Source organism: Coregonus lavaretus (assembly GCF_964263955.1).
Source record: "Coregonus lavaretus genome assembly, chromosome: 3".
NCBI lineage: Eukaryota > Metazoa > Chordata > Actinopteri > Salmoniformes > Salmonidae > Coregonus > Coregonus lavaretus.
This window is the reverse complement of record NC_139990.1, coordinates 20,934,341-20,959,604: the sequence shown is the minus strand read 5'-3', so window position 1 is coordinate 20,959,604 and position 25,264 is coordinate 20,934,341. Positions and strand designations below refer to the sequence as shown.

General features: G+C 42.4%; 2 protein-coding genes across 4 annotated transcripts; both read right to left on the bottom strand.

Moving 5' to 3' along the window:
• Positions 1–9,697: 9,697 nt before the first annotated feature.
• Positions 9,698–18,619, bottom strand: LOC311124165 (krev interaction trapped protein 1). 3 transcript variants are annotated; one of them, XM_084158263.1, is made up of 17 exons: positions 18,436–18,619; positions 17,706–17,884; positions 17,050–17,206; positions 16,804–16,896; positions 15,428–15,557; positions 14,631–14,874; positions 14,314–14,429; positions 13,889–14,032; positions 13,556–13,712; positions 12,971–13,078; positions 12,680–12,836; positions 12,386–12,537; positions 11,937–12,103; positions 11,686–11,773; positions 11,385–11,591; positions 10,210–10,326; positions 9,698–10,021 (listed from the first exon to the last, which is right to left on the bottom strand). In XM_084158263.1, the coding sequence occupies exons 2-17, from the start codon at positions 17,805–17,807 to the stop codon at positions 9,932–9,934; spliced, it is 2,229 nt and encodes a 742-aa protein (XP_084014389.1). In that variant the 5' UTR covers positions 17,808–17,884; positions 18,436–18,619; the 3' UTR covers positions 9,698–9,931. The 3 variants fall into 3 exon arrangements, with proteins under 3 accessions (XP_084014389.1, XP_084014390.1, XP_084014391.1); XM_084158264.1 differs by lacking the exon at positions 18,436–18,619 and adding an exon at positions 17,995–18,208; XM_084158265.1 differs by lacking the exons at positions 16,804–16,896; positions 18,436–18,619 and having other exon boundaries at positions 17,706–17,892.
• Positions 18,620–20,469: 1,850 nt separating this feature from the next.
• LOC311124189 (protein rapunzel-like) lies at positions 20,470–22,683 on the bottom strand. The gene is made up of 2 exons (XM_084158266.1): positions 22,603–22,683; positions 20,470–21,945 (listed from the first exon to the last, which is right to left on the bottom strand). The coding sequence occupies exon 2, from the start codon at positions 21,929–21,931 to the stop codon at positions 21,221–21,223; it is 711 nt and encodes a 236-aa protein (XP_084014392.1). The 5' UTR covers positions 21,932–21,945; positions 22,603–22,683; the 3' UTR covers positions 20,470–21,220.
• Positions 22,684–25,264: the final 2,581 nt, after the last annotated feature.

The window sequence follows — 25,264 nt, the reverse complement described above, 5'->3', positions numbered from 1 at the left end:
AAAATTGATTGGTTAAAACCACATTCCAGCCGGTTGTCTATTCCACAAGTTACCACTGGCTAAAATCTATGACGTTAAAATGCCAATTTACTCTGTTCCATCTGACTGCGCAATCCACTGTCTAATCACCCCGGCCAGGCACTTTATAAACTTGATCTCCACTATAAAAAGCATGTAGACATTATCTCACATTTATTTTAGACGAACATTTAGTTTTCAACAGTGGAGATTGGTATAAACCTTGCTGTCTGTCTCTCCAACATTGTTTCAATATTCAAATTCGATCTCCTGCTGTCCCATAGTAATGAACGTGTCGGAAGTCGGGACGAGACAGAAAGGCAGGCAGCGTTTCTCAGCCAGTCGAAATCATAAATCAGATGGCATCATTTTTATTGATATACACAAAGAAATGTCAATTGAAAAAAGGTCAAACGAAACAAAGTGCAGTTAGTTTGCAGTCTTTCCAGCTTCAGTTTGAAGTGATTGTGTTAGCTGTGTTGTTGGCTAGCTCCTCTGAACAACAGTGTCCTGACGAGAGAGCACATTTTCTATGCCAGGCGAAATCGCGCATTATTAGCTCATTGTTATGGATGTGTCCAAATAAATGTCACTAGAAAACAGCTTAAACAAATGAAAATGCAGCTACTGTTGTTATTCTGGCTGCACTGTTTGATGTGACTGTAAATTAGCCGTAGTTGGCTAGCTAGCAAGCAAGGGATAAGAACGTTGCCAGCCAGTATGGCAATGGAACATTTAGAACAAACGACTGGGTCGTGTCCATAGATACAGAACAAAAAGACTGAACGACTGGGTCGCGTCTCTGGCAACCGAACCGATAGAATGAACGACCAGCCGGCTTCGGTAGCAAACCTAGATTTGTGTCGGGACTATATCTTGTGGAAGGATTAAATAGTATAAATAAGTTAATCAAAATAACATTTTTAATGAAAATATGTCAATCATTATTTGAATATGTTGGTAACCCATTGTATAAAAGTGATAATGCCCACGAAGCTGGTGTTTGGAGGATCTACTGGCACAGTTTGCAGGCCCTCGATTTCGTCTCTGGCCTAACAACACCCGTGCAAATATATCCTCCGAACACCGGCTTCTATGGCATTATCACTTAAATGCTACATTGTACCTAACCAGACTCTTACGGCCTACATAAAGCTGTCCCAACAGCAGTCCCAACAATTACCACTGCTACACCTGGCTATCAGCAGAGCCTTGTCTGGCAGCGAAACAGTTCCTTCAGCCTCATTTACTGCCTTAAAAAAAAAACATAGCTCATATGGCTGACTTGCTTAAACAAATGTGGTTTCTACTGACAATTGAGATGTGCAAACTATGGCATAAGGGGACGACGAGCGGATAAGAGGCAATCTGTTATTTCGATTAAGAGATTAATGAGTGAGCGAGGACGGACGTAGTCAATATAACTATTTGTTCAGCACTTTTGAAATGTACAGCGACAGAATTCAGATCATGGGCCATTCTTACAGTATTCTCCCTGTACAACAAGTCAGAACCGTAGGAAAAATAAAGGGGGCATATAAGCAGACAATGAAAGCTCTTACAATATTCAATGATGACATTTCTCTAAAACAGGCTATAGGCTAAACGTGCACCACCAAGTCAGATCAGTAGGCTAAATTATTAGGGGAAAAGGGAGCAAATTATTAGGGTGAGGCACATGGGCTACTAATAGTTTACTACACAACATACACTTAGTATTACTTTCTTAGCTACAGTATACATACAGTGGGGAGAACAAGTATTTGATACACTGCCATTTTGCAGGTTTTCCTACTTACAAAGCATGTAGAGGTCTGTAATTTTTATCATAGGTACACTTCAACTGTGAGAGACGGAATCTAAAACAAAAATCCAGAAAATCACATTGTATGATTTTTAAGTAATTAATTTGCATTTTATTGCATGACATAAGTATTTGATCATCTACCAACCAGTAAGAATTCCAGCTCTCACAGACCTGTTAGTTTTTCTTTAAGAAGCCCTCCTGTTCTCCACTCATTACCTGTATTAACTGCACATGTTTGAACTCGTTACCTGTATAAAAGACACCTGTCCACACACTCAATCAAACAGACTCCAACCTCTCCACAATGGCCAAGACCAGAAAGCTGTGTAAGGACATCATGGATAAAATTGTAGACCTGCTCAAGGCTGGGATGGGCTACAGGACAATAGGCAAGCAGCTTGGTGAGAAGGCAACAACTGTTGGCGCAATTGTTAGAAAATGGAAGAAGTTCAAGATGACGGTCAATCACCCTCGGTCTGGGGCTCCATGCAACATCTCACCTCGTGGGGCATCAATGATCATGAGGAAGGTGAGGGATCAGCCCAGAACTACACGGCAGGACCTGGTCAATGACCTGAAGAGAGCTGGGACCACAGTCTCAAAGAAAACCATTAGTAACACACTACGCAGTCCATGGATTAAAATCCTGCAGCGCACGCAAGGTCCCCCTGCTCAAGCCAGCGCATGTCCAGGCCCGTATGAAGTTTGCCAATGACCATCTGGATGATCCAGAGGAGGAATGGGAGAAGGTCATGTGGTCTGATGAGACAAAAATAGAGCTTTTTGGTCTAAACTCCACTCGCCGTGTTTGGAGGAAGAAGAAGGATGAGTACAACCCCAAGAACACTATCCCAACCGTGAAGCATGGAGGTGGAAACATCATTCTTTGGGGATGCTTTTCTGCAAAGGGGACAGGACGACTGCACCGTATTGAGGGGAGGATGGATGGTGCCATGTATCGCGAGATCTTGGCCAACAACCTCCTTCCCTCAGTAAGAGCATTGAAGATGGGTCGTGGCTGGGTCTTCCAGCATGACAACGACCCGAAACACAGAGCCAGGGCAACTAAGGAGTGACTCTGTAAGAAGCATCTCAAGGTACTGGAGTGGCCTAGCCAGTCTCCAGACCTGAACCCAATAGAAAATCTTTGGAGGGATCTGAAAGTCCGTATTGCCCAGCGACAGCCCCGAAACCTGAAGGATCTGGAGAAGGTCTGTATGGAGGAGTGGGCCAAAATCCCTGCTGCAGTGTGTGCAAACCTGGTGAAGACCTACAGGAAACGTATGATCTCTGTAATTGCAAACAAAGGTTTCTGTACCAAATATTAAGTTCTGCTTTTCTGATGTATCAAATACTTATGTCATGCAATAAAATGCAAATTAATTACTTAAAAATCATACAATGTGATTTTCTGGATTTTTGTTTTAGATTCCGTCTCTCACAGTTGAAGTGTACCTATGATAAAAATTACAGACCTCTACACGCTTTGTAAGTAGGAAAACCTGCAAAATCGGCAGTGTATCAAATACTTGTTCTCCCCACTGTATCTCCTTCGCATATTACAACATTTATGCAGCAACATACAATACATTTTTGAACTCACCTTGTTGTGCTGTGCTCACTTAAACAGGAAGGTGGCGCGGCGGTCCTTTTGTCATCAAACTTTGTCATCAAAGTCTGGCATTCTCTGGATTTATGGTGCTTTCAAGACAACTGGGAACTCTGGAAAAATAAAAAGGACGAATCATGACGTCAGTTATCTTCAGGTCGGAGCTCTAGAAAGAGGCCAGAGTTCCCGACTTGGAATTCCGAGTTGGATGACCGTTCAAAATGTATTTTCCCAGCTAGTTTTTTTCAGAGTTCCCAGTTGTCTTGAACTCACTGAAGTCTGAGATTTCCCAGTTCTGAGTTTCCAGTTGTTTCAAACGCAGCAGAAGTCTTGCTGGATTGACAGCATGGCCAATGTTGAATTTTTACCATTTTAAGCTTGGAAAAGAGACCCTTAAACCCAGACTTGGACCACACACACACTACACTGAATAGCAGGCTAGTGATTGCTTTGCAATGCTTGCAATTAGCCACTGATTCCTTCCAAACCACTCGTTGTTGAATTTGCGATTTCCAACTTGTTGTGTAATGTTTATGTCCAATGGCTGATGAGCACTGATACATTTTATCTATAATTTCTCTTCATATGACAAGGATTGAAAAGGATTTGCCAGCAGATTGTCGACTTGATTCATGATGATGACTGCTAGCTAAGATTTTGAAAGTATGATGTTGACATGATCAGTCCAATCAAAAGCTACGGTATGTATAATGTGATTTGACGTCATTTTATCTGTGGCCTTGAGCCTTCTTTATCTGTGGCCTTCTTGGATGGGCACTTCTAATGTAACTATATGGCAGCACCGAAGGGGCTTGAATTTTCTAGCTCTCCCCGTAGATTTTGCAGTGACATAGTGTCCCTATGGGTGACAGAACACTGAGCCAATCACGGCACAACTAGAGAACATTACCAACCCCTACGCTCAGTATTTTCTGCTGGCTGCCCCACCACCACAGAAAGCACTGAGCTAGGCTGAAACACCTGCATTTTGGAGCTGCCTTATGCAAGAAAGCAAAAAAGAGACCATAGCTGTGTTCGAGTACCCATACTAATATACTGTATACTACATACTTAATGAGTATATACTACTAGTTCATTTTAGTATACTGTAAACGAACGGTATCGTTTCAGTTGTGCATGCTAGAGCTTCTACTGTCTACCGGAAGTTGACGCTGTTGCTATGCAACCTATTGCTAGCTTGTTAGCATAACAAATTACTAGCTAAACATTTTACGATTTCGGGTGTGTTCGTAAATTCAATCTGGAGTTCCAGAGTGCGCCCTGAGCGCTCGTAAATCCAGAGCGCACATGGACGCTCTGGCCGAGGAGTATGGTTGATCCGAGCGTTCAACGGCAGTCAAGCACCCAAGCTAACTTTGGCTAGCTACTTCCAGACACAAATGAGAGCTGGTTAGGCTGTTTTCATGTTATCCAGAGCGTTGGTTACTATAACTGTGCTGCTGGCAACAATTTAATTTAGCTGACACAGCCGTGTTGAGCGTTCGTAAATTCATCAGATATTCTGCGCGAGACTGCTCTGAAATTGGAGTAGATAGCCAGAAATAACAATGTCAATTGAAACGCACGATGACTACACCACTTAGCTAAGAATGATGTGAATAATCAAGTCATTAAACGTTGGGTAGTTAGTTAGATAGCAGATAGTTAATATACTGCCTGGTAAGTTCGATGTATTAGTAGTCAATTTACGTTAGGTAACTAGCTAACATACTGCTGTAATGCTATGCGGTTCGTAAGGATAGCGTAGCTAACAAATTGTCAGCCAACATAACTTGTAACGTAACTTATTTGAAAAGTAATTACTTTATCAAATTTCTTAACATTTGTCATAATTAGTTAAAGCAATGAATCTGTATCCGCTCTCGTCGGACTTCGTCTGCATATTTTCCACATTTTCTTCTGCAAACGTTGTGAAGCCACGCCCATTTTCTGAAGAATTGCATTATGGGCCCTAAAATAAGGAAATAGTGTCCTCTGCATGTATACTTTGTATTTTGGCGAATTTAGTACCACATCCGGGAACTTTTGGTATACTAACTATATCCATACTATGACCAATAAGTAGACTATATACTCAATTCACGTCACAAATAGTAGGGTTAGTGCAGTATGAAAAATGTATGCACTCACTAAACTGTAAGTCACTCTGGATAAGAGCGTCTGCTAAATGACTAAAATGTAAATGTAAAATGTATTCGAACACAGGTCTTTTTTGTATTCGACTTTATTAACTCAATTATTTATTTATTTTTTACATTGTTTGCAAACTGATATGTGACACGTATTAATGCCAAAATAACATGCAAAACAGGCACACACATTATATATATATATATATATATATATATATATATATATATATATATATATATATATATATATATATAATGTGTATATATACAGTGGGGGAAAAAAGTATTTAGTCAGCCACCAATTGTGCAAGTTCTCCCACTTAAAAAGATGAGAGAGGCCTGTAATTTTCATCATTGGTACAAGTCAACTATGACAGACAAATTGAGAAAAAAAAATCCAGAAAATCACATTGTAGGATTTTCAATGAATTTATTTGCAAATTATGGTGGAAAATAAGTATTTGGTCACCTACAAACAAGCAAGATTTCTTGGAGGCTCCTCTGTCCTCCACTCGTTACCTGTATTAATGGCACCTGTTTGAACTTGTTATCAGTATAAAAGACACCTGTCCACAACCTCAAACAGTCACACTCCAAACTCCACTATGGCCAAGACCAAAGAGTTGTCAAAGGACACCAGAAACAAAATTGTAGACCTGCACCAGGCTGGGAACACTGAATCTGCAATAGGTAAGCAGCTTGGTTTGAAGAAATCAACTGTGGGAGCAATTATTAGGAAATGGAAGACATACAAGACCACTGATAATCTCCCTCGATCTGGGGCTCCACGCAAGATCTCACACCGTGGGGTCAAAATTATCGCAAGAACGGTGAGCAAAAATCCCAGAACCACACGGGGGGACCTAGTGAATGACCTGCAGAGTGCTGGGACCAAAGTAACAAAGCCTACCATCAGTAACACACTACGCCGCCAGGGACTCAAATCCTGCAGTGCCAGATGTGTCCCCCTGCTTAAGCCAGTACATGTCCAGGCCCGTCTGAAGTTTGCTAGAGTGCATTTGGATGATCCAGAAGAGGATTGGGAGAATGTCAGATGAAACCAAAATAGAACTTTTTGGTAAAAACTCAACTCGTCGTGTTTGGAGGACAAAGAATGCTGAGTTGCATCCAAAGAACACCATACCTACTGTGAAGCATGGGGGTGGAAACATCATGCTTTGGGGCTGTTTTTCTGCAAAGGGACCAGGACGACTGATCCGTGTAAAGGAAAGAATGAATGGGGCCATGTATCGTGAGATTTTGAGTGAAAACCTCCTTCCATCAGCAAGGGCATTGAAGATGAAACGTGGCTGGGTCTTTCAGCATGACAATGATCCCAAACACACCGCCCGGACAACGAAGGAGTGGCTTCGTAAGAAGCATTTCAAGGTCCTGGAGTGGCCTTGCCAGTCAGATCTCAACCACATAGAAAATCTTTGGAGGGAGTTGAAAGTCTGTGTTGGCCAGCGACAGCCCCAAAACATCACTGCTCTAGAGGAGATCTGCATGGAGGAATGGGCCAAAATACCAGCAACAGTGTGTGAAAACCTTGTGAAGACTTACAGAAAACGTTTGACCTGTGTCATTGCCAACAAAAGGTATATAACAAAGTATTGAGAAACTTTTGTTATTGACCAAATACTTATTGTCCACCATAATTTGCAAATAAATTCATTAAAAATCCTACAATGTGACTTTCTGGATTTTTTTTTCTCATTTTGTCTGTCATAGTTGACGTGTACCTATGATGAAAATTACAGGCCTCTCTCATCTTTTTAAGTGGGAGAACTTGCACAATTGGTGGCTGACTAAATAAAAAATTTCCCCACTGTATATAAAGGTCGCCACTGGCTACACCACTTGCTGAGTGATGTTATAATGTAACGTTCAAGCTGTCTCCTGGCTGGCAAGATTCGAAGTATGATGGCCAAACTAATTTCGCATTTGGTTTTAACCATCTATCTTTACCACAAAATAATGGCCATATAAATTAACTCAATTTGACTGACTTTCAGTGATACAGGAGCTGTCAGCAGGCTACGCAACAGGGCTACCATGGTTACATAATGTAAACAATTAAATTTCCTCTCCTCGTTCTTAGAAGTATGCCAATCGTGCAGAATGTCTTGTTGCCTTGCATCGTATGTCTTATTACTCAATTCAATTAATTGCACATTCTTTTTAAAGTTTTAATACAACTTTATCAACGGCGTCTTTTTATATTTTTCTCATGTGATTTGAAATGAACGTACTGTGGACAAGATAAGTAATGTATTTGAGCAGAGTGCCCTCATGTGGCAGCTGCTGCTTGTTACCGTTGCCAGTCCTTGGTCTGATTTATGACATTACATTTTCAAATAAAATTGTATTGGTCACATGCGCCGAATACAACAGGTGTAGATTTTACCGTGAAATGCTTACCTACGAGCCCATTCCCAAAAATGCTGAGTTAAAAAGTAAGAAAAATATTTGCTAAATAAAAAAGGAAATAGTAACACAATAAAATAACAATAACTAGGCTATATACAAGGAGTACCAGTACCTAGTCAATGTGCAGGGATAGGAGGTAGGTAAGGTAATTCAGCATGTACATAGGGGTAAAAGTGATTTGGCAAGCAGGCATTCAGGATCTTAGTTTACAAAACATTAAGAGCACCTTCCTAATATTGAGTTGCACTCAGTATTTCCCTCAGAACAGCCTGAATTCGTTGGGACATGGACTCTACAAGGTGTCGAAAAAGTTCCACAGGGATGCTGGCCCATGTTGACTCCAACGCTTCCCACAGTTGTGTCAAGTTCTCTGGATGTCCTTTGGGTGGTTGACCGTTCTTTAACACACAAGAAACTGTTGAGTGTGAAAAACCCAGCAGCAGTTCTTGACACTACCATACCCTGTTCAAAGGCACTTAAATATTTTGTCTTGCCCATTCACCCTCCCCTTACAAAAAAAAGATTGCAGTTTTGAAACTGCTGTAAAAGTGCAGTAACTGCAGTCGACTGTGGTATTTTGGATGCAGTAATTGCAGAATAACTGCAGTGTACTGCACTGTATCTGCAGTTAATGCAAAATTACTGTAGTAAAAAATAAATAAATAAAGGGTTATTTTGGACGCAATATTTGCAGTATACTGCAGTTATACTACACTCTGACTGCAATCCTTTTTTAGTAAGGGTCTGATTGGCACAGCCTTCTCTGGTGTGTGTGTGTGTGTGTGTGTGTTGGAGTGTGTGGGTAGAATATAGTGAGTGTGCATAGAGCCAGTGCAAGAGAGTCAGTGCAAAAAATTAAGATATACAAAAAATATGTATATATACAGTAAAGGGGGTCAATGTAAATAGTCCAGGTAGCCATTTTATTAACTGTTCAGCAGTCTTGTGGCTTAGGGGTAGAAGCTGTTCAGGAGCCTTTTGGTCCCAGACTTGGCGCTCCGGTACCGCTTGCCATGTGGTAGCAGAGCTAACAGTCAATGGCTTGGGTGGCTGTAGTCTTTGATAATTTCTAGGGCCTTCCTCTGACACTGCGTGGTATAGAGGTCCTGGATGGCAGGGAGTTTGGCCCCAGTGATGTACTGGGCCATGCGCACTACCCTCTGTAGCGCCTTGCGGTCGGATGCCGAGCAGTTGCCATACCAAGCGGTGATGTAGCCAGTGAAGATGCTCTCAATGGTGCAGCTGTATAACTTTTTGAGGATCTGAGGGCCCATGCCCAAACCTTTCAGCCTCCTGAGGGGGAAGAGGCGTTGTCATGCCCTCTTCACGACTGTGTTGGTGTGTTTGGACTATGATAAGTCCTTAGTGATGTGGACACAGATTAACTTGAAGCCCTCGACCCGCTCCACTACAGACCCGTCGATGTGAATGGGGGCGTGTCCAGCCCTCCGTTTCCTGTATTCCACGATAAGCTCCTTTGTTTTGCCCATGTTGAGGGAGAGGTTGTTGTTCTGGCACCACACTGCACCACACTATTTTAATTGACTATTTGAGATCGACTGTAATTTATTAAGCCAAATTAATGTATCTTTGCTTTGCACCGAATGCACAGATTTAAAAAAAAGTATGTTCATAAGACAGACTTGTATTTTCAGCAAAACAGAAGGAATTACTCACACTCATAATTATTCATTTTATTAAAATGAACCATTAAATACACGTTATTTACAACCATGAAAAATTACAGCATGTAATAATTTGAAAACGTTACAGAAATCAGAATATCAAATAAACAAAATGTGAAACGTTTTTGGTGAAAATACTTTTTCCTCAAAAAAAGCAATGGTCCAGTACAAGAAAGCAAAGCAACCGACAAAAAAAGTACATGGGAATAATATTGTCTTTGAAGGGGAGTCAACCATATGCATACTTGTCTGTTAAACTTCTGTCATTCGGAGTCATTTGTCCACTCAACTTCATTAACAGTTTAACAATAAGGCCAGCCTATTGAGAAAAGAAGAGAAGGAGCACATGAATAAGCAATTTCATGTAATATTGCCCAGATTAAACTCTTCAGTTAGAGCTAGAGCTGTACGCTACAAATCATACAATCTGCCCAGGCTACAACACATTGATTCAACTTAATCACAGGTACATCCATTGTAATGACTTGGGTAAGGTCCTATAGTTACCTGTTTGGTGTGGACAATGAAGTTCATCTTGTTTTCCAGACTGTGAATCTGTAAATACTGATCAGCGTGCCCTAGCTGCCACATGAAAGAGCCATACTCCAGACTGATAAGAAGGACCTACAGATACACAGTAGAACATATGCACAAGTATCAGTAAAAGAGGGCATTTACATGAAAACATACAAAATATACAAAGCTTTTAAAATGGATACTTTTGAGGCGTATTTTCTATGCTTAGATATTTACATCCATGCTTACTTTGTGACCAGTAGATAAGAATGTATTTGTATTTATTAGGGATCCCCATTAGCTGCTGCCAAGGCAGCAGCTACTCTTCCTGGGGTCCAAACACATTAAGGCACTTGCATTACATATAAAACAAAAGATAAAACAGTACATCATAACATTATTACACCACTACATACACTACCAGTCAAAAGTTTGGACACACATACTCATTCAAGGGTTTTTCTTTATTTTTTACATTATAGAATAATAGTGAAGACATCAAAACTATGAAATAACGCATATGGAATCATGTAGTAACCAAAAAAAAGTGTTAAACAAATCAAAATATATTTTATATTTGAGATTCTTCAAATAGTCACCCTTTGCCTTGATGACAGCTTTGCACACTCTTGGTAGACAATAGTAAAAATAAATAATAACCCTTGAATGAGTAGGTGTGTCCAAACTTTTGACTGGTACTGTATCTCTAATACAAAATGTATAATACCACCATACAACAATATTACAATGTACGTGTGCGTATGCGTGCGTATGCGTGCGTCTGTTCCTGTGTGTGTATCTCTTCACAGTCCCCGCTATTCCATAAGGTGTATTTTTATCTGTTTTTTAAATCTGATTCTACTGCTTGCATCAGTTACCTGATGTGGACTAGTTCCATGTAGTCATGACTCTATGCAGTACTGTGCGCCTCCCATAGTCTGTTCTGGACTTGGGGATTTTGAAGAGACCTCTGGTGGCATGTCTTGTGGGGTATGCATGGGTGTCTGAGCTGTGTGCTAGTAGTTTAAACACAGCTCGGTGCATTCAGCTTAAGTATGTTTCATGCGTCTTAGTATACTACAGTATTCTGTATACTGCATGGTTAAATAAGGTTCTCTCTGTATACATATGGCTCTGGTCCCAACAAACAAATAGCCCCGGGGCACCTTGGTCTCCATGTTCATGAGGTGCAGGCCCTTGGTGTTGACACCCACGAAGACGCGGATGACTTTGTGGTTGCTGGAGCTAGCCTTGGTGAAGACCTGGCCCGTGAAAAAGGCAGCACCATATGTTGGGATGTCCCAGCAGTTCTGCAGGAAGAGCCTCTGGAGGTGGTGCATCTCTTTGCTCACACCCTCACTCATACTGAGGCTCTGTTGGCGGATAAGGTGAAGTAAGGGTAAGAGTTTGACCCCACAGATATAAATGTATATTACGCAAAAACTAAATAATGAAAATAAACCTGACCTTATACTCATGAAGAATCCGGTTTGTCCAATGATGCGCTTTGCTTTTCACCTTGGATATCGGGACAATAGATTTCAGGTTTTCCTCACTGTTGAAAACAAAACATTTACGGTTATGTCAATAGTATATCATATTACCACAGGTTTATGTACTGTACCTTATCTTTGAATATCATACCAAGATTTCACCAGTTTTAAAGAAGAGTATTATGCTAGATTGATTCAATTCAGGGACCGATTTAAGATATTTACTTAAGGAAACCCTGCTTGTGCTTCTTGCTCTCATAGTTTCCGTAGATGATCTGCAGCAGCAAGCTGGCCAGGGTGATCAGCTTGCTGTCTAGGGAGGGGAAGAAGCCCTTGAGGAGGCAGTGTCTGGCCTCGTCAAACAGGATCAGGATGGACAGGGGGTCCTCAATCTGGGGAAGAAGATTCAAGCCAATCATGGATGGATTAATTAATTAATTAATAAATGAACTTGAACAGCAAACCCATGATCAGTTTAAATCAGGTGTATTATTACTGGGCTGGAAGTATGTACACCCTCTGGGTCTCACTTAACCAGAGTTGAGAAACACTGATCTAATCAATATTCAAAATCCAAAATCCTTGCTTTACAGATGCAGCACTGCAAGAAGAATTGCAAGAAGAATTTCCCCAACTGGATAATAAAGTTGATCAAAATCAAATTGGTTACAAACCTTTTTCTCAATGTCGAGGGGCAGACGGACATCTCTACGGAGGAAGAGCTGTGGGTTCTCCCTCTGGGGGTCCAGGACAGTGAGGTCAGTGACGATCTCTGTCCAGATACGCAGGTGCTGCAGGGGCTTGTGGTAGGGCTTCAGCTGCAGGTCTGATGGAAGACAAGACACAGAAACACACAAAGGGTATAATAAGCACAGGTGGCCTGGAAATAAGATACTACAGATACAAGGACATACTACCTAAGCCTAGATATTGGGCGGCCATTTTGGATCAGTGTATGTGTGACTCACTGAGGTTCTCGGAGCAGATCCAGATGGTGAAGTACTGCTGGGTGTCCTTGGAGAGCCGCATGCCCTCCATGATCTGCTGCACTGATGTGTTGTTGCCGTGCTTCAGCTCCACCGAGCGGTACGAGCCGTCCATGCGGTAGATGCGCACCTTCTCGTACTGCGGAACGAACACACCATTTTTGTCAATTTCTAAACGCAATAAAAGTCTTTGACAAGTCTGTTGGAGTAGCATACATGCACACGCGCATGTGCGCACGCACACACACAGACGCACACACACTTCACACTCACTGGTTTGTTATTGGCTTGCTGTAGAAGTTTCACTGTCTCCTCCCATTCGTTCTGCTTGTTCTCTTCACAGATTTGCAGGGGCGATCTCATTTGCTGATCCTCTATGTGCTGATAAAAACAAAAACAAGCAAGCAAAGTTACTTTCTTACTGCTACTTACTACTGGCAACATATTGAAGTCCTAAGCTATGATGTTCCACTGGTACCAGCACAGTATGTGGCCATTATGCAAATAGGATGGAGGATATACTGTATTCAACCAGCCTTCTCCAATTCAGGTCTTGTAGAGCTACTCGGTGTGCAGGCTTTTATTCCAGCACATTTAGTGGTTGAATTGGGAATTCAAACATGTTAGGATTAGGGTTAAGCCATGCTGACTGTCTTCTGCTGTCTCTCCACACTTTCCTCTTGTCCACACCCTGGCTCAACCCTAACCCTAGCTTCATGTCCACACCCCGGCTCAACCCTAACCCTAGCTTTATGTCCACACCCCGGCTCAACCCTAACCCTAGCTTCATGTCCACACCCTGGCTCAACCCTAACCCTAGTCATAACCCCCCCCCATCCAACCCTGTCTCAGTCTTACCCGGTCTATCTCAGGATGCTGGAGCAGAAGCTGTACTATCTCTGAGTGGCCCCCTCCTGCAGCAAAGTGCAGCGGGGAGCTCAGATGGCCATTCAGCAGGTTGGGGTTACAGTTTCCCTTCTCCAGCAGTAGCTTGGTCGCCTCCACTTTACCATACCTACATTCAAAACAACACATACATTTTACTCTTATTTGACGTTAGCTGTTCGATTAAAAAAATAGAATATAAACTTTATTGTCCTTAGAGGACTAATTTTCTTTAGGGAATTGGTTTACAATCTTGTTTTAGTGTACAGCTGTGCTAAAACACAACATCCCTCATATGAGACGTACCAGCAGGCGTAGTGGATGGGGGCCCAGTGGTCACTGTCCAGCTGTTTGACTGAGAAGCCACTTTCCAGGAGCTTGGTGAGCAGCTCTGTGTCGCCTTCACAGGCACTGCGGTGGAGGGGGAAGTCATCCACCCACTGGCGCTCCCTAGGGAGGAGACAGAGAATAGGCCCTGTTCAATCACTGACTTCACAATGTAATGAGGCATTTGAAAAGGCCCAAACTCCAGAGAATGCCAGACTGAATTGGGCTAGATTAAGATTGCCTGGTGCAATGGAACCAATGGAATACTCCCAAATGTGCAAATGTCACCCATTTGGCACTAAAGACATGCTCAAACTATTTGAAGGAAAACAAATACTATTTGAACCCTGGTCTGGAGAATGCATGAAGTTGTTTTGAAGTAACATTTTGGGACGCTCACTCACTTGTCCTCTGTCACACTGTTAGAGCCGTGCTGCCACTTTTCTCTCTTAGGGATCTGGATTTTAGAGTAATCTGGAGCACCAAGGCCAAAGTAAGGGTTGATAATAACTTTGTCCACCTAAAAATTGCAAAAATAGAGAGGATACGTAGACACTTTAGTTTATGTTCATATATTTTGATAATGATACAAAGTATTTTTTGTTTAAAATAAAAGTTTGTCAGTGCAGGGCTAAAACAAAAATGTGAACTGTCTTGTAAGTCGTCCCTCGGGAGAGGGTAAGGATTGGAAAAAAATTGTATCTGGGCAAAGGGCTCTCACCCGGTTGGTATACTGCAGGTCTGATCCGTAGAGAGGGTTCTGAATGCACATGTCAACCTTCTCCAGTGACAGCATCTTGCTCTTGATCTCCAAGGCAGTGTAACCCATGTGCAAACCCCCGTCAATGGGTTTGCCTTCGCTGATGTAGGCAGGGTTACTCACGTTGGTCTTGACTCGGTCCGCCGGCGCGGGCCGGAACAGAGCTGGAATGGCGTGAGGCATGGTGTGCTGCTCTGCCAGCCACCTGGATAGGGCATGTAGAAGATACAAGTTCAAAGGTCAAGGTTTAGTAGGTGACGTTCTGGTAAGGCTTACCAATGTCTCTATGGTGGGTGAATTATCTACTATGTGTCATTCACTGCACTATAAATCGCTTTAAATATCTTATGTTATTCCCAATCCCAACCCCCCGGACACCACACTCTCACGGGAAGCTGGAAGCAGCACAACAGTCGCAGTGCAGCGGGGTTAAGTGCCTTGCTCAAGGGCACAACAGTAGTGGATAGAAGTAATGATCTGAAACCAGCAGCCCTCCAGTAACCAATCTAGTTCCCCACTTTTTTCATCGTCCAGCCGGGAATTAAACCAACAACCTTCCTGTTACCGGTCCACCTCGCTAACCTCTGGGCTACCTATCGACCCCGAGGTGGCAATAATACAACAGCCATGCAGATGGTACAGTAAGTGAAGCTACCATATACACTTCAGCTCTCTGATACACAGCAAAAACAGTAAGTCACACTGGATCAGGGTGCCTGCTAAATGACTTCAATATGAAATCCTAGACAAAGACTTACTTGTCCAAGGCCAGGAGCATCTTTGAGGTGATGGGGGAGAAGTGAGCACTGGTCTCGCTACACACACGCATGATATCCTGCAGGCAGTAAAAACTGGGGCTCCCAGGGCTGTAGATAGGCTTGCTGTTATCTGTTCAGAAAGACCAATAAGCAGCACACAACAATATAAAACATTGTTAGCTAAACTATATTATTAGGAATTATTGTAATGAATGCTTTAAAAGTACCCCAGACACAAGTGGACTAACACTCTTTCACTTACAGTGGGGTCCGGAGTTATTGTATCCCTCAATAAAGATGAGCAAAAAATACAAATATTGTATAGTGTTAAATAATACAAATACTGAGCTATATTGTATGCTAAAAAAATGAAAATATTATATTATTTTATACTAATACAATTGCTAATACAATATCTGTTTAACAAATAATAAATAAATACAAATTATTGGATTTTGATGCGTGCTTGGGGTTATCGTCTTGCTGGAAGATCAACTTGCGGACAAGTTTCAGCCTCCTGAACTTGGTCATATGACATGAAAATAGAGGTCTTTGGCCACGCACACCAGGGTTGGGTTTGGCCTTCGAAAGAACAATGCATATACAGAAAATACCTCATCCTAACTCTTAAATACGGTGGTGGATCTTTGATGTTATGGGGCTATTGTGTCCTTGTTAAGGTCAACGGCATCATGAACTTCCATCATGAACTACCAAGTACCAGGACATTTTAGCCCAAAAATGGTTGCCTCTGCCAGGAGGCTGAAACTTGGCCGCAAGTGGATCTTCCAGCAAGAACAATAACCCCAAGCACACATCAAAATCCACAAAGAAATTGTTAATTGATCACAAAATCAACATTTTGCAATGGCCATCTTATTCTCCGGAATTGAACCCCATTGAAAACCTGTGATTTGAATTGAAGAGGGCAGTCCATAAGCGCAGACTAAGGATATCTAGGATCTGGAAAGATTCTGTATGGAGGAATGGTCTAATATCCCTCCCAATGTGTTCTCCAATCTCATAAAACATTTTAGAAAAAGGCCCAGTGTCATGATCCTCGCAAGGGGAGGGTGCTGGAGTATTGAAAACAGCAGATCCAATCATTTTGACCCCATCTTTGAGATTCTTTTTAAAACAAAATCTATTTATCTGAGCAATTTGTATTAGTATAAAATATAACTGTTCCTCTTTTTTTTGCATACAATATAGCTCAGTATTTGCATTATTCATTTTATAGTCTCTTTTTGCTTATCTTTATCAAGGGATCCAATATCTCCGGACCCTACTGTATTTAATTATTGAGCATTTATACCATTTCTAATAATTTATAACACATTTATGTTATGTGCTGACAAGTTAGTGTCAAGTCCTACCTTTGACATTGATTGGCACAATAACGAGGGAGACCTCTTTCCCTTCATTGTCAACATCGAGAGGGAATTTGTTCATGTGCACCACACGCTTTCCTGTGATGAGCAACAGGATCAGCGCTTTGACACAATTTGTTATTTGAAATGTCTTTCTACTCTTCATAAATATTTTACATTAACAAAGGATTCACATCCAAATCTGGAAAGCCACCATAATTACAGAAAAGCAACAAATATGTATTCATTTACCAATAAAACCCTGGTTGTTAGATATGGGTTTTGTTGTTTTGTCTACATAATCTAAAATGGATCTGGCTGTGTCCCCATTGGCTTGGATTTTGGTCGCCAGTAAGATTTTCTTCTGTTTCTTCTCTTTTCCTTCCAAAGGAAGTTCTATCAACAGGATCTAAAGGAGGGGTAACAGGGTTACACATGATGTCACTGGTGAACATAAACTGAACTAGAAATACATCTATGAAATCAAACCATAAGCTAAATAATTGTAATTTGCCATTAACAATATTTGGGTTAAAGTAAAATGATACTGAAGCAGATTTGGGGTGGCTGATATGGTAATATGGCACAAGCCAGAACTATGCACTTCCAGGGAGCTGTCCAAAACGGAGCGTCCTTACACTCAATTTATTAATAAAGGCGTTGCCACTTTGCAGTAACCATAGTCTGCTACTCGCAGTATTACTTAAACATGTATACGAAATGTGTATCCCACTTGTGAAACCAATGTAACAAATTCAGGGGGTAGCCCAGACTGGGACTCAAACACAGCACCCTGCGACTGTCAGTCCAACCCCTTGCGGTTATGCAAAGATATCCTAACCTCTGGATGAGGTCGCTAGGTGTTGTACGGTCGCTACTGTATCATATGACATATATCGTAGTCTTACCTCATAGGCTTTAGCCCGATATTCCTTAGAGCTCAGACTGACTTTATTCTTTGGACGAATGACAGCAACAAACACATCTTCAAAGTTGTCGTGGTTGCCCATGGCGTTGACTTGCCTTCAATCCCTTTCAAGCATCCTACACAAGGACCGAGTTATGAGGAAGGTGAGGAGCACCATGCCTGAAATGTTACAAATAATAAATCAGAATCTAATTGGGAGCCAGCAAAACGTGAATATTCTATTCATAATCTATGTCTTTTAACTATTTAAAAGAAGGCTAGGCTATTACACATTATATGGTTCTCATCACGGATCAATCTTGAAAAGATAAGACTTTTAAATTGTTAACTTGTAATACATTACTTAATAATCTCTACGATCACATAGGCTGTTACGTTAATGCATTAAAATGAAATAGCATAATGATAGTAAAACTATTTGGGCGAAAATCTTTTCAAAAGGCAAATTTGATCGCGTTCAAAAGTCTAAAGTTATTATGTCACAACAAAAGTCACGCCCCGGAAACCAAGCATACGGTTGCCTTCCTGTAGAAGACTATTGATATCATCACATACATTATAAAATACAACATGAAAAGTACTATGCGGCACGAATTTTCAGTAAAGCTACATTGTGTCCTTTGAAGTAGATGTGAAACTTTACGTCAGATAACTTAACGAAAGGCTTAGGTATCGCACTGTTACATTTTGAGAAACGCTTTCAAACATACCTGAAATTATGATCTATCACAAACTTTAAAAAGTATACATTATCGGTGTTTTCATTTTCCTGGGTGTAATAAGGCATAGACACGCAGTATCAATAAGCTAGGCAAACTTCTAGGCAGATATTTGTGAGTTTCCTAAAAGCATAACATCGGTTGCCGACCACAGCAAGCGAAATGGACAAGAGTCACATTACGCCTAGACGGACTCGTTTTGACAACAGGGAACTCTGCTGGTCGGGTGGACTTAGTGCGCATATTTTTTCTTCTGAAAATGTAGACAGATGGAAATCAATTATACAGAAATCAAATCGGATGGGAAAGTAATTTGCTTTGGTATAAAATAAGGCCAAGTGACTTTTGACTCATAACTTTAGTTCTGAATTCATTTGTATTGCATTCAGGCAATCCTGGTATAAATTGTGAGTATGGGCATGTTTCAAAATATTTGTATATTAAATAGTCAATTCCAGGTACACTTTTGCTAGTTTCAGGTTATGTATGGCAGGGGTTCCCAACCTTTTTTCCCCCCACAAGGCCCTCTTTTCACATTTGAAAATTTGATTTTGTTTAATTTGAGGGACCTAGGACGATTTGTGTTTTGAAGCTAATGTCCTGCAACCTAGTTTAACAAGACTCATGACATATTTTAGGTAGGCTATTTAATGATAATAATAATAATAATAATAATAGATAAGGAATATGAAGTCTAGACCCGATTTCCCCAAATGTAATTCCGCTAACAAGTGTTTTATTATGTCATGTCATGTCAGGCTTTTTTTGTTATACTCGATTTGAGTGGGATGAGTCACTGACATGATCTTCCTGTTTGGTTGTGCGCTCCCTCGGGCTCGTGTGGTGGAGGAGATCTTTGTGGGCTATACTCAGCCTTGTCTCAGGGTCTCGAGGTGGTCCTCTGTAGCTCAATTGGTAGAGCATGTTGCTTGTAACGGCAGGGTAGTGGGTTTGATCCCCGGGACCACCTATACGTAAAAATTTATGCGCACATGACTGTAAGTCGCTTTGGATAAAAGCGTCTGCTAAATGGCATATTATTATTATTAGTAGTACGTTGGTGGTCTGTTGATATCCCTCTAGTGGTGTAGGGGCTGTGCTTTGGCAAAGTGGGTGGGGTTATATTCTGCCTTGTTGGCCCTGTCCGGGGGTATCGTCGGACAGGGCCACAGTGTCCCCCGACCCAGTCTCAGCCTCCAGTAGCTATGCTGCAATAGTCTATGTGCCGGGGGGCTAGGGTCAGTCTGTCCTACCTGGTGAAATTCTCCTGCTGTTATCTGGTGTCCTGTGTATGCTCCCTCTAATTCTCCCATCTCTCTCTCTCTCTCTCTCTCTCTCTCTCTCCCCCCTCCCGGAGGACATGAGCCCTAGGACCATGTCTCAGGACTACCTGGCCCGATGACTCCTGGCTGTCCCCGTCCTCAGTCCACCTAGTCGTGCTGCTGATCCAGTTTCTGCTGTTTTGTCTGTGGCTATGGAACGCTGACCTGTTATGCTACCTTGTCCCGGACCTGCTGCTTTCGACCCTCTCTCTCCCTCTCTGATGCACCTGCTGTCTCAACCTCTGAATGCTTGGCTATGAAAAGCCAACTGACATTTACTCCTGAGGTGCTGACCTGTTGCACCCTCTACAACCACTGTGATTATTATTTGACCCTGCTGGTCATCTATGAACGTTTGAACATCTTGAAGAATGATCTGGCCTTAATGGCCATGTACTCTTATAATATCCACCCGGCACAGCCTGAAAAGGACTGGCCACCCCTCAGAGCCTGGTCCTCTCTAGGTTTCTTTGTAGGTTCCTGTCTTTCTAGGGAGTTTTTCCTAGGCACCGTGCCTCTACATCTGCATTGCTTGCCGTTTGGGGTTTTAGGCTGGGTTTCTGTATAAGCACTTTGTGACATCTGCTAATGTTTAATAATGCGTCAGGTCAATATAACTAATAGGGGCAGTGCTCTATAATTCAGAGAGAGAGAGAGAGAAAGAGAGACTAGTGTTTCAGTCAAATGATTATTGTACATACTGTAATATGGGTCATCATTGACTTGTTTATTGAAGACAGTGTAAAAAACATTAACAGACAGTCAGAGAACGTATTGGCAGGTAGCCTAATATAAGGCAGCTGTTCAAACTAGGAACTATTGCCACAACAACATAATTTAGTTGACCCAAATAAATGACATGCACAGAGTAAAATACATTTGATTGCTTTTACTGTGAATTTGGTTTCCCATCTATTCATAATATATGATTTCCTTGCTTTACTTGGTCCACTTGAATGAGTCTGGTTGCTGAGAAAGTGGGAACAAACCTCTTCTCCACAGTTTTAACCACCAAACTCCACTTCTCACCCACCCAAACTCCCTTCAAATCGCTGGCCCTGTCGAGAATCAACCCCTAGCCCCTACCCCTTGGCACTTGTTTTGATCAGAATAAGTTGGACAGGTCTAAGCAATATTTGGCAAAAAATTCCACCAAGGGCAAGGTGGAGCTACAGCCATATTGCTTGTACCTATCTAGTTCTAAAAATGAGTCAGAGCAGGGGTGGCCATCCTTCCTCCTGGATAGCTACTGGGTCTGCAGGCTTTTATTCCATCCCTGCTCTAACATACCTGGTTTAGCTAATTAGGCCCATGATAAGCAGCTGATTAGTAGAATTGGATGGATTAGAGCAGGGCAGGAACACCCAGGACATACTACACACCCAGTAGCACTCCAGGACTGGGAGTAAGGGTAGTTTATGGACAGGGCTGCCACCTCTCCCCTTCCCCAAGCTTTAGGGAGGACTCCTCTCCTCCTCCTCTTTGCACTGACTCAAAACCTCCTGCATCTTGGCTTGGATGTCCTCCACGCGCTTGGCCCACTTCTCCCGCACCTCCTCCTCGTCGTCCTCTGTCACCGCTGTGTAGGCCATGAGGGCGATCAGGCCGATGTGGAACAGGTGTCCCAGGTGGGAGCACCGGTGCTCCATGACCCTGCGGTCTCCGTCGCAGTGCTCCAGGTACACCTTCAGCAGGGGCCTTCCGAACACCGACCCGGTGCCCATGACGCCCCGGTAGTACACGTCCAGGCTCAGGTCGCTCTTGTCCCTCTCATAGACCCACTCGAAGTCGGCCATGTGGCGCCGCGCTCCCTCTGGGTCCTTCCTCACCAGTGTCACCATGGAGTTGAAGGCGGCGTACTGGTGCTTGATGTACTCCTCGTACTTACCGAATGTCTCATTGACCTCGTCCACACGGATCTGCCGCAGGCACTGGCGGTTCTTCGCAGAGATGCTCTCCAGCTTGCCGTGCACCAACTGGAAGTCCTTGTCCAGGGCGTGCGCCTCCTCGCCCGCCAGGCCAATGCGCACCACCCCCACCAGGGAGGAGACGATGCCGAAGAGGGGGTTGATGGACGAGGCGAAGGAGGAGACCTTCTCCACGCAGCCCAGCACCTTGACCGCTGTCTTTCTGATCTGCCCTGCGTCAGCCATCGCTGTGAGCATCTGACTTTGACAAACTGCAAGAGAGACAGACAGAGAGAGAGAGGAAGAGAACGAGAGATATAGACACAGACAGAGAGATAAAAAGATAGAGAAAGAAGAAGAGAAAGGAGAGAGAGAGCAGACACTCTCAGGCTGTTGTGAGGGTAGTCAATGAACTGAACTGTTTCTGTTTTTCTTGTAGATGGGGGGATCACCAATGTTTCAGAAGAATTCCAATGTTATTACTTTTAATGCTGCAGGCAAAATCGGGCATCTTAGTTCTCAAGTTACATTCCACACATGCATTATGTCACTGTGAGTCTTTTAGCTTCAGGTATCAAGTTACAGTCGTAATACTATTGAGTGACACCTCATGAAAAAATCAGGAAGACCAGTGGGTGTGTCTCCAGGGTACATTAAATACATAATTGACCTCCTTTTACATGGCAAGTTTTTCTAAAGGTTAACAAAATGATGAAGGCACATGCCAATCTACATCAATTCAGAGATCAGATCCATTTGCCATTAGTAAATCACATTCATTTTGGTCTAACCAAGTTCATTTCCTGTATCTCCAACCAGAAACATGTATCATGAACCACTGATTTCCCTTTTGACTTAAATATATCCTAACAGAGTTCCTTTTCAGATAAACCCCCAACAGATAATACAAAGCCATTGATTATTTTTACCTGAGGTCAAGCTATTGTTATTCTTCTCTTCACACAAGCTGTCAGTATTTCCAAGCCACCATTTTCCACGAGTCCCCCAGTCTGAAAAGCCCAGCCTACTTTCTGCCATATAAGGACAGAGGAACGAGGAAATGTGACTCTTGTTTGGGCTGTGCTGATTGGATGGAGGGGAAAATGCAGCTGGCTGCTTTGTGGCTGTAACCCAAACAGAGGGCAGGCAGGGTGTCTATTGTTTCAGGCATATAAAATCAATTCCACACTTTCAGTAGCAATAATTGTTGTAGGGAATGTAGGGATAAGGGTAGGGGGAATGCATCAGAGTAGAATAGAATAGATCTAAGTTTATCAATTTGCATGGCAATTCTTTATTTTCTGCTTTCACAGTACTCAACCAACACACCACACCACAACTCTCTCTCTCTCTCTCTCTCTCTCTCTCTCTCTCTCTCTCTCTCTCTCTCTCTCTCTCTCTCTCTCTCTCTCTCTCTCTCTCTCTCTCTCTCTCTCTCTCTCTCTCTCTCTCTCTCTCTCTCTCTCTCTCTCTCTCACACACACACACACACACACACACACACACACACACACACACACACACACACACACACACACCAGTGGTGTAAAAATACTTTAAAGTACTAGTTAAGTCGTTTTTTTGGATATCTGTACTTTACTTTATTATTTATATTTTTGACAACTTTTACTACTACTCCACTACATTCCTAAATAAAATAATGCGCTTCTTATTCCATACATTTTACCTGACACCCAAAGGTACTCGTTACATTTTAAATGCTTAACAGGACAGGAAAATGGTCAAATTCACACACTCATCAAGAGAACATCCCTGGTCATACCTACTGCCTCTGATCTGGCAGACTCACTAAACACAAATGCTTAGTTTGTAAATTATGTCTGAGTGTTGGAGTGTGCCGCGGGTATCCGTAAATTTAAAAAAAATTGAAAATTGTGTCGTCTGGTTTGCTTAATATAAGGAATGTGAAACTATTTATACTTTTGATAGTTAAGATATATTTAAAACCAAATACTCTTAGACATTTACTGAAGTAGTATTTTACTGGGTGACTTTCACTTTTACTTAAGTCATTTTCTATTAAGGTATCTTTACTTTGACTCAAGTATGACAATTGAGTACTTTTTCCACCACTGACACACACACACACACACACACACACACACACACACACACACACACACACACACACACACACACACACACACACACACACACACACACACACACACACACACACACACACACACACACACACAGAGAGAGAAGCCCCCCTGGATGAGTTTTGGGGGGTTATGTGCCTTACTCAAGGGTAAAATGGCAGTGTCCTGTCCTATATTAGGATTAGAGAGAAGATACAGTGAGGGAAAAAAGTATTTGATCCCCTGCTGATTTTGTACGTTTGCCCACTGACAAAGAAATGATCAGTCTATACTTTTAATGGTAGGTTTATTTGAACAGTGAGAGACAGAATAACAACAAAAAAATCCAGAAAAACGCATGCCAAAAATGTTATAAATTGATTTGCATTTTAATGAGGGAAGTAAGTATTTGACCCCCTCTCAATCAGAAAGATTTCTGGCTCCCAGGTGTCTTTTATACAGGTAACGAGCTGAGATTAGGAGCACACTCTTAAAGGGAGTGCTCCTAATCTCAGTTTGTTACCTGTATAAAAGACACCTGTCCACAGAAGCAATCAATCAATCAGATTCCAAACTCTCCACCATGGCCAAGACCAAAGAGCTCTCCAAGGATGTCAGGGACAAGATTTTAGACCTACAAAAGACTGGAATGGGCTACAAGACCATCGCCAAGCAGCTTGGTGAGAAGGTGACAACAGTTGGTGCGATTATTCGCAAATGGAAGAAACACAAAATAACTGTCAATCTCCCTCGGCCTGGGGCTCCATGCAAGATCTCACCTCATGGAGTTGCAATGATCATGAGAACGGTGAGGAATCAGCCCAGAACTACACGGGAAGATCTTGTCAATGATCTCAAGGCAGCTGGGACCATAGTCACCAAGAAAACAATTGGTAACACACTACGCCGTGAAGGACTGAAATCCTGCAGCGCCCGCAAGGTCCCCCTGCTCAAGAAAGCACATATACAGGGCTGTCTGAAGTTTGCCAATGAACATCTGAATGATTCAGAGGAGAACTGGGTAAAAGTGTTGTGGTCAGATGAGACCAAAATCAAGCTTTTTGGCATCAACTCAACTCGCCGTGTTTGGAGGAGGAGGAATGCTGCCTATGACCCCAAGAACACCATCCCCACCATTAAACATGGAGGTGGAAACATTATGCTTTGGGGATGTTTTTCTGCTAAGGGGACAGGACAACTTCACTGCATCAAAGGGACGATGCACGGGGCCATGTACCGTCAAATCTTGGGTGAGAACCTCCTTCCCTCAGCTAGGGCATTGAAAATGGGTCGTGGATGGGTATTCCAGCATGACAATGACCCAAAACACACGGCCAAGGCAACAAAGGAGTGGCTCAAGAAGAAGCACATTAAGGTCCTGGAGTGGCCTAGCCAGTCTCCAGACCTTAATCCCATAGAAAATCTGTGGAGGGAGCTGAAGGTTCGAGTTGCCATACGTCAGCCTCGAAACCTTAATGACTTGGAGGAG